Below are 13637 nucleotides of genomic sequence, written 5' to 3' on the forward strand. Positions count from 1 at the left end.
AAGCGCTTTAACTGCATTGTCTTTGAAGAATTAAATGTATGTGCTGTATTCACAAGCAAGTATTTTAACATATTTCTCTGAGATGACAAAATGCCACATTAATGATTACAGTGAAATACAAAATATAACATATTACAGCTTTATAAGGTGAGGAAACACTGCCTCCAGCAGATACATGTTCCTTGAAGTGCAGAATGCTTAAAATTAAAAATTAATTTAATTATCATCAGGAAATAAGATGCAAACTGAAAAGGGGCACCAAAGCAAAGGGAACTACATTAATAAAAAATAAAGTTGTCTTTAATTTGTTAAAAAGTAGGGCTGTTAAATATTTGGTGTCAGTGGACTTTTCATATCCAAGAACATTGTCTGATGAAGTTTGATGACCAAATGTTTTCACATAACTGTTGAATATGCAGTAGTGTGGATGCAGACTTGGATGTCATGTTGCCAACACTCAGGGATGCTCAGAAAGCTGATTTTGCGCCATGTATGTAAACATGTTGTAAAATTTCTAGAAGCTTCAAACGCTCAGTATCTGTGCAGATCAGCTGCAAAACTTCCTGCCATAAATCGGATGAGTCTTGGCCAGATCAGATATACTGTGTGCACACCGAAAGCAGAGTTCATATGTGCACAGCAAATCCTACATGCCAGATGAATTTCCTGCCAACGAGATAGCCATCTGTGGAGGGCAGCTCCTTCCATTCCTCCCTGGAAAATTCTCAAGTGAAATACAGCAGTCCTGTCACCAGTGAGCAACCCAAAACTGGTGTAGGTAGGAAGCATGAAATATATCAGCCTGAAGACTGTTTAATATAAACACTCAATTAGCACATGGAACTCTTGGGGAAATAAGCACTTAACAGCAGCAGCCTGACTATTCATGTGGATACTTTTATAAACAAAGCTACAGGTGGTCCTTGAAACTGAGAACAAATTTAAAAATTCGTTGTTAAATATGTAATTTAAGATTCCATTTTAAAAGGAAGTGCATTTATTTATTCTATATTGTATTTGATCTAACTTAACTGGACAGTAAAATAAATTGAATATCAATATTAACAACTGAATGATAAAAGCCTTTTTCCATAATCTAGCATTATCATTCTCCCATGTTTCACCACGAGTCTTCTTAAAGCCATGTAAGAAACAGGTAACTGATGTGTGTTGAGCACTGACTGAAAACATACAATGTACTACAGTATTTTTAATTTTTTAAAACACTGAATATGAGAATTATTTCTAGTTTTATGCCAGCATTTGACCTTTAGATTCAAGTGACATTTCAGCAACTAGAGATCATGTACTTTCCATCTGCCATTGGCAGTTCAAGTCTTCATACTTCATTCTATCACAGAAAGAAAAAAAAGAAAAAAAAGGAAGAGAGCAAAAGAGCAAAAAAAGGAGAAAAGGAAAATAAATTATATAACCTATCTTGTATAAATCATTACTCTTCAACTAAAAACCAAAAAAGTTAGGGTGAGAGAAATCACTGTCCTATTTATTCACTGCTTTTTGGGTCCCACAATACCTTTCCCTACATGGCAATACCCTGTTGGTCAGGTGGGGTCAGCTCTCCTGGCTGTGTCTCCTCCCAATCTCCCAGGCACCCCCAATCTCCAGGCCAGCGTGGCAGCATGGAAATAAGGCCTTGACCCTGTGTAAGCCCTACTCAGCAATAACAAAAACTGCCACTATCAATCCTGTGTTCAGCACAAATTCAAAACACAGCCCTGTGCAAGCCACTGTGAAGACAATTAACTGTATCCCAACCAAAACCAGCACACACATTTTCTCGTGAACAAGTGTGGATTGAACAAATTTCTAAAACATTGTTAGCTTAGTTTATAATTTCCCTTTAATCCACGAAGTGGAAACCTCAACTATAGTTTATCAACCGACAAATGTGTTTTCTCAACTGGGTTGATGGCAAAATATTAAAATAGAGACAAATGTGGGAAAAATACATAAATCCAGACTTGAAGATATTGATCCAAATTGCTATAAATTGAAAGCTACATAGAAGAAAACATTTAATGACAAAGCTATGCACAAAAGGTAAAGTAATTCACATGTTACAATTTACAAAGCAGCTTTATGAATGGGCCAACAATAATTTTACCAAGATCTTTACATCCAAACCACTTTCGGACCTTTGTCAAGTTTTATTCTTTGTGGAGAATAACAAATAATAGCCATCCAAGTATAGTATATGTACTTTGTTTTCATGTGCCAAACCTATCCAAGAGCACACAAAACATGCTCCTTGAATAGGCAGTTCTTGAGATATCAAATACATCACATGCATCATTTTAATCCTCCCAAGTGAGTGCAATTTTAGTAGTCACAACTGCAGGAAGTATTAGATTCATGGTCAGATGGTGCTGCAGCCTATTATTTTGAATTCAAGATGTCACACAGCTAACAGAGTAAGTTTAGAAATACAGACCATTTGTTTTCAAGGTACCAGATTCACTCTCAGCATAGAACACATATTTTCAGGATGAATATATCATTACGGGACTAATGAGAAAAATCAAGGTAATAACGAAAGTAATATGGAAGCAAAAAGACATTATTTATTAAAAGTAATTCAATAAAATGTCCACAACTAACTTAAATATATGCAGGGGCTATGTATTTTGCTGTATTTTCTGAAGAAGAAATTCTACTTGTAAATTTAGATTTGGCTGTCCTTTCTTGGTCTTCTTACTCAGTATTTTATAAGCTTCCATTTTCTTTTTCTTGTACAAACGTTGAGCTTCTTCTCTTTGTTGCTTTCTTATTTCTGCTTCCTGAAATTAAATAAATATGTAAGATTATGCAACAATTACAAACCTTCTGTGACTGCAAAGCTATCTATAAGCAATAAAGTTCATTTTTGTATTGGTACTGGCAATTAGGTATTGTACTGCCAACAGAAATTTCTCTAAAGCTGAATCAGGATGTTCTTTCAACATATACTGCAATCAAAACAAATTATACAGCCTCAAGCATCAAGAGAAGAGCCAAGCTTTCTTCAGCAGAACATCCTACAATAAGGTTTGCTGCTGCAATGTATACTATTTCCTTTCTGTGAAATGTGTTCCTTGATTCATCTCCTTAAATTACGAACTGGCAAAAAAAATCTTCACTTTCTCCTCTTGAGAACAAGAAAGAAAAAGGTGATGCAGCTTCCACGTGAATACCTTGTCAGTCCAGATATGCTAGGATATTGGACACCTCTGCATGGAATAGACTGATAGGATATGGGACATATTTGGACCATGAGTTGGGCAACTTTGTGACAGCATTATGACAGCATTATCTAGGGAAAATTAATCCAGACTAAACTACTAGTGACCTGTCCTCTTTCAAGCAACACAGACTGATGTCTTTACTTTTAAGAGAGATGGAACAAAACCCTAGCCAAAAAACCACAAAACCTCATCAAACTTTCACTTGTAAAACCTTCTATGAAGCACATATGGAACCAAACTACTAATGGAGTGTTAACTATATATGGATGGACTATCAACACTATATAATCACCACTATGTTATGTTCAGATTTTATCCAACATCTCACACCCCTTTCTTAGTGTTGTAATTTTACTCAGTAATTTGGACAAGCATCCACAAGCCTGATAACCAGGCTTACTTCACTTATATCATATCTTATCAAAATATGCAGGACATCACAAATCAGACTGAAAGACTGCATCAGTTCATTTGGATAATTTCTTCTCATAAAGTTTATTCATTGAAAGCAGTGCCATGCTGATCACATAGGCAAGCATTTCTGCAGAATGCCTGAATAGATGATAATTTATGGATCATATTTTTGTTTTCCACAGCATAGATGGCTTCAGTGATGTACAAAAACTAGTAAGAATTGCTCTCTTGATATAAAATTTACAGGACATAACTCAAGGAAATATTTCTAAAGAGAAATCTAAGAGGGAAAAAACTTCCAAACAATCAAATATGCACAGCTAACCTCTCTCCATTCAGAATCCTTGACTTATTTTACCATAATGACTAACACAATTTATTCCCCTCTTTTTAAAAAAACAGAGCAGCATCAGCTCTAACTTACCTGCAATTCGCTTCCTAATAACTTTTCTGCTGTTCAGCATATTCTTGTGAACAACATCCAGTTAAGCTACCAACCAAATGCTTACTTCTAAGCAAGAGCATACATCTTACTTAGACAGTTGCTACTTACATTCTTTATTTTTTCTGATATTTACTAAATCCCAGGTTTTTTTAGGCCAAAAAAGGCTTTTGAAGAGGCCAAAATCCACTGTTTGCTAATACACGACAATGATATACATACTTTCACTTTTTCATCATGCTCCACTTAAGTACTCCACCTAAACGATTACTGCTATTGGGGTGCTTAGCTCCTGTTTTGCCTAATTATCTTTAACAAAACTAAAAATGTCATCACCTGCACTCAGGCAACTCCCTAAAGTCTTGCTGGGGTTTTGCTTGTCCCCATCTTTTCTAAATAAGCTGGTCATAATATTAATTTCTTTTGACACAATCTGTAGTTAATATGCAAAAAAGCAGCCATCAGTTGAATAACCATGTAACTCACCCAGAATCACAGAACATGTTCCATGAAACTAGATATAGCTGAACTGAAAAAACAGTATGTTTCATACAGCTATATATATATAATATTTATACAGTAGCCACTGAAATTTAGTGTGTCACCAAGAAGTTACTCAACTTCTACATTGTTACACAGTGTGCCATTTTACAGTGCAACAAACAATGTCCTGGGAGAGAAAAAAAACTAAATAAGGACCTCTCAAATTAGTAACTCAAGTGAGCTATTCAACAATGATGGCATTACAATATGTCCTGCAAAAATAATTCCAATTAAATTTGAATGAAGGGAATGACTAAAAATTTTGACTGTGGATACAATTACATTTAATTGTTTTTAATGGTCTAAGTACACAAAAAGGTAAAATGAAAACTGCATTATGATAATGCCAAAAGGAACAGGACGGCTATTTCATTTTTCATCAAAAGACGATGATATTGTTATTACTTCCCCAATGCACTGGGGTATGTAGATCAAGCTCTAAACTTTTCTTGATGTACCAACTGACATAATAAAATCCTGCTATCAGCAACTGCTAGACAAAAATTGTAAGAACAAAGAGAATGATCCTTTGAATGCCTATGTGCCTGAATACCACTGTCAAGTTGAAAAAGACTGAAAGAGTTCCAATACCTGCTATGGTATTCCCTGGGTTCAGATGAAAGACTGAGAGGTAGAAATGGTATTAATCTAGATTCTGTTTCAAATCGAGAAAGAAGTCTGTTTAAGATTTACCTCTTTCTTTCTAGCATGCTCAGCCTTTACTTTCTCATACTCTTCTTTTGCCTTCTGATTGGATGTTTTATTTCTAAACTTCTCTTGAGTCACAAATGACCTGGAAGGAAAAGTACACATTCCTGAGACACTGATTATCATCAAGCAGACCATAACCATAGATACCACAGCCACTGCAGAATAACAGCACAGTCTTCCACTGCTTTTTGCATATTCAGGGAAGATAACTACAAACATAGGTTTCAAAGCACTCATCCTTCTACACTGAATGGGTTGTTTGCACCACTCTTACATGATACCCAACACCATTCCAGGCCATGCATGAGCAGTCAGCAAGAAAACACAACAAATGCAACAAAGACCAGAGTGCACATATAATTTAGTAATGCATACATCTTATGTACTGTATCTTCACATAGATGATGTTTCCTGAAGCTTAAAGACTCTCTAAAAGAGTTTTCCCCATCATTCAAGCTCCTCAGAGCTAGAAAACCTGAACATAGTAGCTTAGAGCTGCATTCTCTCTTTCTAGTTCCAACAAACGGAAGCAACTGCAGAGAGACAAGAACATTCATTTAGAAATACCGCTGTCTTATGGAAAAAATCAGAAAAAAATTTGCTTTATTCTCATCTCCATCTGGTGGCAATACTTGGAAATGACGCCTCATTGTCTCCAGTACAAAATCTAGTTAAACTGCCATTTATTTTTCTAACAACCAGGAAAAATATTTAAGACATAATGGCATTTTTAGCATAAAGCAAATTACCACACTAAAGTCCACATGAACTGTTAAGATCTAAAATATTTCTTTAGTGATGGAAAAAAATTACTTTTTTAAAAGACATACTTTGAAAACTTACTCTGCTGCTTTATTAAGCTTTTCTTCTGATGACACTGAATCATCTTGAGTCCTGCGCCGTTTCTTAAGCTTTTCTTCCTCTGCAAGGTAAAGATGTTTCAAGTGCTCTGGATAGGTATCAGTAAACTGATCATCCTGCTGTGAAGACACTGGTCTTCTCTTTTTCAGTAATTTCCTGTACTGTCGTTCGATCTTTTGTTTCCTCCGAAATGCAAATCCTCGTCCTGAAAGTACAAGAAAAAGGGAGTTAAATACACCTGCACTAAAATAGTACCAAACCATTCAACTGTTGTCAGGAACCTTTCAATCTGTTTTCTTTCCAAACTGAAAAAAGTCACTACGTGTGGAAATTTTAATAAAGATCAGTCATAAATTCAAGGAAAAAGCCCTATTATTAGGTTGTTCCCTACTGCAGCATTGCAGCTTGCACAGATTTACTGAAAATTACTGCCTAAACCCCTGGGAGAGCATTGCAAACATCCCTACTTAATGCCCACTCACCACTATGCACCTTTACCAATGTTTTTTGAATGCAGTGAAAAGATGTATTAACATTTCACTTCACTCCTAATTTTGACAGCTTCTAAAGCAATACCAAAATAGGTTCCAAAATAAGCTCCTAAAGGCAGTCTCAAGAAAACACTGGCAATAACACTGGCAGCGGCAGCAGAAGCGTGAATCAGCTGTGACACAGAGGAAAAAGTCACTAAATCATCATATCACTCTACATCAATAATCCACTACATCTTTTCACTTAAACAGTGTTTTATTGCTACTACTTATTTTCTACACATGTCTAGGAAGAGCTTTCCTACAGCTACATCATAGAATCATTTCTGCTTAAAGGAAAGCTCAGACATGGGCTGTTTCAGTCTCGACCATTAAAGAAAACTTATGAAAGTTGAAATTAAACGTGCTTTTTTCCCAATACATTATTTTTTTACTGCATTAGTCATATGATCTACTGACTGTAATAATATTCACTTACAAAACAGTTTCTAAGAGGAAGTCAAATTAGTTCCAATTTTTTCTTTTTTTCTTTTTCCAAAGCTGCCGCTTCAGCAAAGTGCTGAATGCTCTTTTTCCTATTCATGTTTACATTTATTCCTCTGCATAACTGCCTATCGATAACCTTTCCTCAGTCATGCTTCCTTCCTAAATGCACTCCTTTCTATGAAGAAAACTCAAAGTGAGTCCTAAACCCGAAAACCATCCCCACACGGCCCAGGGGCTGCAATCCCGAGCCCCGGCAGCTCCAGGTCAGACAGGCCGCCCTCAGCCAACCCTACAACCCCCAGCCCCGAGCCCACGACCACGAATGCCTGGGGACGAGGGGGGGGCTGCGGGCTACGCCAGCCCAAATCCCCGCTAAGCCTGGCAGGGCTGGCCCCAGCCGGGACGCTCGGGTCGAGCCAGCTCGCAGTCCGACCAGGGAGTCGGGCCTCCTTCGACGCCCCCTCAGGCCCACCGACGGCCCCGGCTCACCCTCCTGGATACTGCCGACAACGCTGCGCAGAAGCTCGGGCCTCCACCGCCGCTTTCGGCCTTGCCCGCGGGCCGCCGCCTGCCCGGCCCCGTCGCGCCGCGCCGCCGCCATCACCACCGCGCTGCCGGCGCCGCGCGCCGAGATGACGTCACCGAGCAGCGCCGCGGCGCCGACGGGCCGCGCGGGGGGCCATGTCGCGGCCGTCGCGCGCGCTCCCGGCCCAGCTGCCCCCGGCGGCGGCGGCGCGGGCGCTGCGGCGCGCGGCGCGGTTCGTGCGGCGCGCGCTGCCGCTGTGCCGCGCGCACACCGTGGAGTTCTTCACGCGCGGGCTCTGGGAGCGGCTCGTGGCGCCGCGCCCCGACGCCGTGCTCGAGGCGCTGCGCGCGGCCGGGCCGCTGGCGCGCCCCCTGGCGGCGGGCTCGGGCACGGGCACGGGCGCGGCGGCGGCGCCGTGCGGTGAGTGGGGCCGGGGCGCGGGAAGCGCGGGGACAGCAGGGCCCGGCCCGGGAATTCCGTGCCCGCTCTCCCTTCTGCCCGGTAGTGGCGCTTGTGACCATGGCTTCATGTGGTCAGTTTCATCCTGTTCGTTTGGAAACTAAACGAGACTCCTTCGCTCTGACTCCTGAAAAACACAATTGAAATTAAAAAAAAAAAAAATCAAACATTCAAAAAACCTCCGCGAGTGGAAAGATGTAACAGTGAAAGTTCTCCGAGTGTTGAAACTGGAGATGCGGAGGACAGCTGGAAAAGGCTTAAACTCGGCTTTCCTGTATCTGTAATAGTGTGTCTGGCACAGGAAAGCAGCTGTTTTACGTCTGACGAGATCTATTTAAGAGGCACTTCATATTTTCAGTGATTTTCACGTAACTGAAGAGGAAGCCAGCTAGGCTGCTGTGTTGCTGAAAGTGCTGCAGTCCAAGTAGGAGGGAAATGTACCAGTAATGCTCCTTCAGGCAGGGCACAGAAATGAAGATAAAGCATCTGAAAGCTGTGGTGTCTGGGGGGACTGAGCCCAAGCAAAGAGATCATTTTCAAATCCAGGGTGAAATCTCTGACAAAGCACTTAGCTGAGAAAAGCCAGCTTCGTGCCAAAGTGTATGGAGTGTAGATAGCTGTCACACTGTGTTAGCTCTGAAATCCTACGTGAAATGGCATGCGAGGCAGGAAGGCGTGTGGAGTGTAAGAGAAGGCTCCACAGAAAGTAGCATGTGCTTCTTGGCGTAGAAGACAAGCTAAGATAATGATTTGGACTCAGAAGGAGATTGAAGAACTGTGAATTGCTGCATCACTAGCAACATTTCTCTATTGGATCTAAAGACCTCTCAAAATATTAACTGTAAGGCTCATTTTTAAAGGGTTGAGTTATTTGGGAAAAATCCCACAGGGTTTAGTTGTGCATGGAAAAGACACTGGGTTGTGAATTACTTTCAAGAGCCAGATGGAAACAAGACAGTGGTCTGGTCAGCAAGCAAAAGTGTTGGGAAGCAGCAAGGACTGACTTGATGTTCTTGACAGGTAATGTCAGAGTCAGAACTGATTCAGAGCACCAGGACATAAAATTGAATGCAAATAGAGGCTGGAACAAAACTAATTATTAAATGAAATCATCATAAAGAAAACAGTAAAGGAAAATTTCTCTGATCTAACCTTTCAATGGGAAAGTCCATTTCAATCAGAAAGTCCATGGAATGGTTCAAACACCAAAGTGGTGGCCTGTAGAGTAGAATGAGAATCAGGAAGGCAGAGTATTGTTTTGTAGATTTCAAAAGTGGAAAATATTTAATAATCTGCATTCAAAATGCATGTTACAGAATCTGATGCAGAAATTACTGGAACAAAAACGATTTATGTCTAAAATTAAGCACATCTTTTGAAGAGTATGAAGTTTTCGTGCTGTGGCTAAAATATGATATTTCTTCTTTGGTTTTTGCAGGGATTATTTCTGCTAATTAAAAGAAAAAAGGAAAAATTGCCCCTTTTTTTCTGACTTTAAAATTATAATGTGCTATTTAACAGAATGCACTGTAGCGGAGTGGACATATGCTTGCTGATTTGTTGGTTCATGCCTTGCTTATTTGACTGCATTCTATCTGTCCATCCAGCCATACGATGAAAATACTTCATAGTAGAATATGAGTTTTTCAATGAAGATACCTGCAAACATCAACTTACATTTGCAAATTAATGCACTGCTAGCCTGTATTAAAATTAGGAGAGAGAGAAATATAGTATCATAGATAACTTGAGTGCATTTTTGCTACTCAATAACATTAGGAAATCAGAAACTGGGCATTAGAGATCTTGAAACCCAACATATACAGAAATTACTTTTCCTTGTTCAAACTAATTTCATTATAATGACCATGTGAAGGATGGAACCCTTCAGAAACTGGTTCGAATACATCAAAAAGCTGACGCTTGCCATATTGCATTTTGTTTATCATGTCATTGCTGTAAATTGGACACAGGCACAGACAAATCTGTGTTTAAGTGTTTTAATATTTTACTGTAAATTACTGTTTGTACTGTTATTCCAACTTTGAGGCGTATGTTTCTTTCCTCTGAAGATTTGTTTGCACATGTGTAGACTGACTGGTTAAAAGGCATGCTAGATTTCCTCTTGTGAGCATCCAGTAGAAACATGTCAAAAAACCTAACATTTTTTATATTCATAAATAATGCAAAGTTCACCAACTGCCATTCTGTAGCTTGAAGTTTCAGATGCCTTAATGCCGCTAGTTCCTTGTTTTTTAGTTGTCAAGCTGGGATAACAATTTAAGTTTGGTGGGAGTGTTATTATGGGTGGTACACTAGCAATCTTGTATGAGATCCTGCTGGTTCTGTCATGTTCTTCCACCAGGTAACCAAGTTAAGGATTGTTATACAACATGGGTATTGCTGCATTGGATTTCAGTAAAACAGTAATTATATTTTATGTCAGCTGCTGAAAAAGTGGAAGCACATATATTTTCTTATCTTTCTGTAATAAATCTTAAAGAGATATTGCAAAGCAAAGTTGACCATTCTCCCTAAAAGCTGCGGTCTTTACTTGTGGTTTCTAATACCCTGTTACAATCTTACCCTTCATGAAGACTACACTAACTAAATTTTTTTCAGACAAGGAAGTTGTTAATGGAGAAATCTGACTTTCTTTTTAGATTTTTTAGCAGAGAGGAGGAAGTGCTGTGCAAACATGTTAATTCTAGTCATAGCTTAGACAATATTTATGCTTTCTCAGATATAAAATTTGTTTGCTGTGCTTGTGTTTGTAGTGTCATATCATAAAATTAACATGGTTTGGGACTATTTTCAGTGGATTATAATATATGCATGATCTTTAATTGTGGTCATTTATTACATTTATCAAATTTAAATTTATCAAATTAAAGCTGAGATCTACCAAAACAGCTATATCCATTGTCATGCCAGATTCAGGAAAGCTACTGCACTAGGTATGTACTTCCTCAAAATCTACCTGTGACACAAAAGACAAACCAGGAGACTTTTTCCAAATCTTTGTAACGGTTTGATTGCTGGACTGATTGCCTTTTATATATTGAAAAAAATTATAAACATATAAAAATTTTTGACAAAACTATGTAGAATTCACAAATAGTTTTAGCTAAGATAGAGAGGAATTAGACAATATAAAATAATCTCAGAATTAATAAATTATTCATACTAATATATTTTACTTAAAAAAAAATTTACATTTTTGAAACTCAGTACTAAGTAATATCAAAATGAAGTATTTAATCATGAATCTAACAAAGTACACATTGGAATCTTAACTTTGGCCTACACCTGATTGGAAATAAAAATTAATTTAATTCTTCCAGTAGTCATCAGTTACAAAGCTGGAAACTATGTGAATTGAGTGATTGTGAATCCAAACATTTCATGTACTGAACATCTGCATTCCTTAAAAGAAAATCTAGCAGCACATATTGGCAGACAGGGCTGACTAGGACATGTATAAGGACCAAGTTTGTAAACAGAAGAGAAGTGATAATGTTGACTGAATTAGTTTGTCATTAGCTTGTTATACTACTGTATGTCTGCTGAAACAACAGATTTTGTCACATTTACACTGGTTCAGCTTAGAGCAAAATTTGTCCTTAGTTCTGAAGGGGAAGTATAGCTGAAGGAAAAGAATGAGTTTTCCCACTCAGGGAAGCAAGATAAATGGCTAAGTCGTGTCTGATACTAAGTATTTACTGCCTATAGTTTTCTGTCAGCAGTATTAGAGAGCTGTTAAGCACTGTTTACAAAAATCTTTTCCTTTTCTTTTATGTGAAGATGACGACATCTTTTCCAGCGCATTTTGTGAAAACTCTGGGAAGCTTATCAATGTACATTTGTTTGCCCTGGCTGCTAAGTATTATTCTTTGTCCAACCTTGGAGTGTGTACCCCGTTAGAAGATGTGCTTGAAGCACTGAAAGGAGACAGTGAAGGAGCAACAGGTATATTTACATTTGTATTTTAATGTTAACTTATTCACCGTAAGGACTATAAGAATATTTTGGTTTTGAAGGGTAGTTTGTTGTTTGAGGGTCTTGTCCTACATGATCTCCACTTCCATTTTCATTTGTTGTTGGATAGTTTCTTTATTGTCTTTGTTTATGAAATTGATTATCTTGCTAAAATTTGAGCATTTGGTATCTATAGACCCATCATGGCATTCAGTTTTAAAGGGGATGGGACAGAGAAGTGGGCACATGACTATTTGAGATACCTTGTTAATTCCCTTTGTTTGTCTTGTCCCCGAGTGGCAAGAATCATACTTGCTACTCATGCTTTTCTTAGAAGGATCACCCTAAAATATGGCAAGCGTTTAATGTCTTAGAAAAAAAATATTTTATTAATTCTGTATTTTTGGGACTAATACCAATTATATGTGATAAAACTAGAGTAATTTCATTTTCTGTAGTTAAATTGAGTTAAAATGCTCTTAAATTGGCATCAAGTTGGATGCTGCAAGTCTTACCCCGATTATAATGTTTAAGTCAGATGATAAACTGACATTTATCCTTACTTGGAGTGCTGTCATTTTCACTGCAACTGTGCTATTCATGGAGTCCTCAGTCTCTGAAGATTTGTTACTATCTTTGATATTTCTCATTAGTTTTTAAGAGACTGACTGAGCAGCTTTCTGCCTTCTCCTTCTAGTGCCTTTTATCTCTGGGATGCATTAAAACTCCTGACGTTTCTTATCCTAAGTGATAGCACCATTATACAAATGTTGTGCATCTCTCCCATTTTCTACAGTGATCTCTTTTCAATTTTTCCATTTTTCATGGTTGGCTCGCTAAGTTTTTTTAGAAGTGCTAGAATGCCATTGCTGAGATACTCTTAATGATTTGTAGTACATTCCTCTTACTTTCTGGCTTCTTTCCTTATGCTCTTTTTTCTTCCTTGATAACTGTATGCTGCTTTTCTTTCCGACTAGCTTTTTAGCTATTTTCATTTTTACTATATCTCATTCCCCATGTTCCTCTTAATTTTCTGTAATTCTGTAGTTCTATCTTCTTGTATGTGAATTCATACCTGGATTAACTTTCTTAGCCAAAACTTTCAGGATTCTTTCATCTTGTCATGCAGAATGGAGCATCAAGAATAAGGCAATTGCTGAATATTTTTTTCTCTGTGTGGTAGGAGTGATGCTTGGTTGGGACCTGGGTTTGTATTTTTTAAGTACTTCTAAGTTGTACTTCTTGGGAAAAATAAAATGTGTTCCAAATGTCTACAATAGAATTATAATTCAAAACCTTTGTGCTGAATTGGCAGCAAATACCAGTTAACTTAATTGAAGTTCCTGGTAATCATTTGGCAGAGGCAAAATACCAACTTATGGGCTCATAATGTTCAAGTTGGCAAATGAAAGTCGTGATCTTTTAACTTCGAGCTATTTTAGATATTTTGGACTTGTTTATGTATTTCAGAAGATATGTTTGTT

General features: G+C 38.2%; 2 protein-coding genes across 3 annotated transcripts in view; one reads left to right on the plus strand and one right to left on the minus strand.

Annotated features, from left to right (window-relative positions):
• Positions 1-877: 877 nt before the first annotated feature.
• On the minus strand, positions 878-7828 carry CCDC59 (coiled-coil domain containing 59). The gene is made up of 4 exons (XM_014888736.2): positions 7680-7828; positions 6196-6418; positions 5335-5434; positions 878-2798 (listed from the first exon to the last, which is right to left on the minus strand). Exons 1-4 carry the CDS (start codon positions 7789-7791, stop codon positions 2637-2639), a joined length of 597 nt encoding a protein of 198 aa, XP_014744222.2. The 5' UTR covers positions 7792-7828; the 3' UTR covers positions 878-2636.
• Positions 7829-7856: 28 nt separating this feature from the next.
• METTL25 (methyltransferase like 25) overlaps positions 7857-13637 on the plus strand; it is a 45259-nt gene continuing 39478 nt past the window's right edge. The window contains exons 1-2 of one of the 2 annotated variants that reach the window (XM_088165012.1): positions 7857-8136; positions 11980-12144. In XM_088165012.1, coding sequence (XP_088021138.1) covers positions 7872-8136; positions 11980-12144 — 430 coding nt within the window. In that variant the 5' untranslated portion in view covers positions 7857-7871. Of the gene's footprint in view, positions 8137-8844; positions 9196-11979; positions 12145-13637 lie in introns of those variants that run through there. The other variant, XM_014888747.2, reaches the window with a different exon arrangement.

This window comes from Sturnus vulgaris, chromosome 5 (genome assembly GCF_052056855.1).
Source record: "Sturnus vulgaris isolate bStuVul1 chromosome 5, bStuVul1.hap1, whole genome shotgun sequence".
NCBI classification, from domain to species: domain Eukaryota; kingdom Metazoa; phylum Chordata; class Aves; order Passeriformes; family Sturnidae; genus Sturnus; species Sturnus vulgaris.

Excerpts from the sequence above, each read along its gene's own strand:
- CCDC59 (XM_014888736.2), bottom strand. The coding sequence starts at position 7,791 with ATGGCGGCGGCGCGGCGCGACGGGGCCGGGCAGGCGGCGGCCCGCGGG. Across the intron at positions 6,419-7,679 it reads TGTCGGCAGTATCCAGGAGG|GACGAGGATTTGCATTTCGG; the intron begins GTGAGCCGGGGC and ends TTGTACTTTCAG. Across the intron at positions 2,799-5,334 it reads AGCATGCTAGAAAGAAAGAG|GAAGCAGAAATAAGAAAGCA; the intron begins GTAAATCTTAAA and ends ATTTAATTTCAG.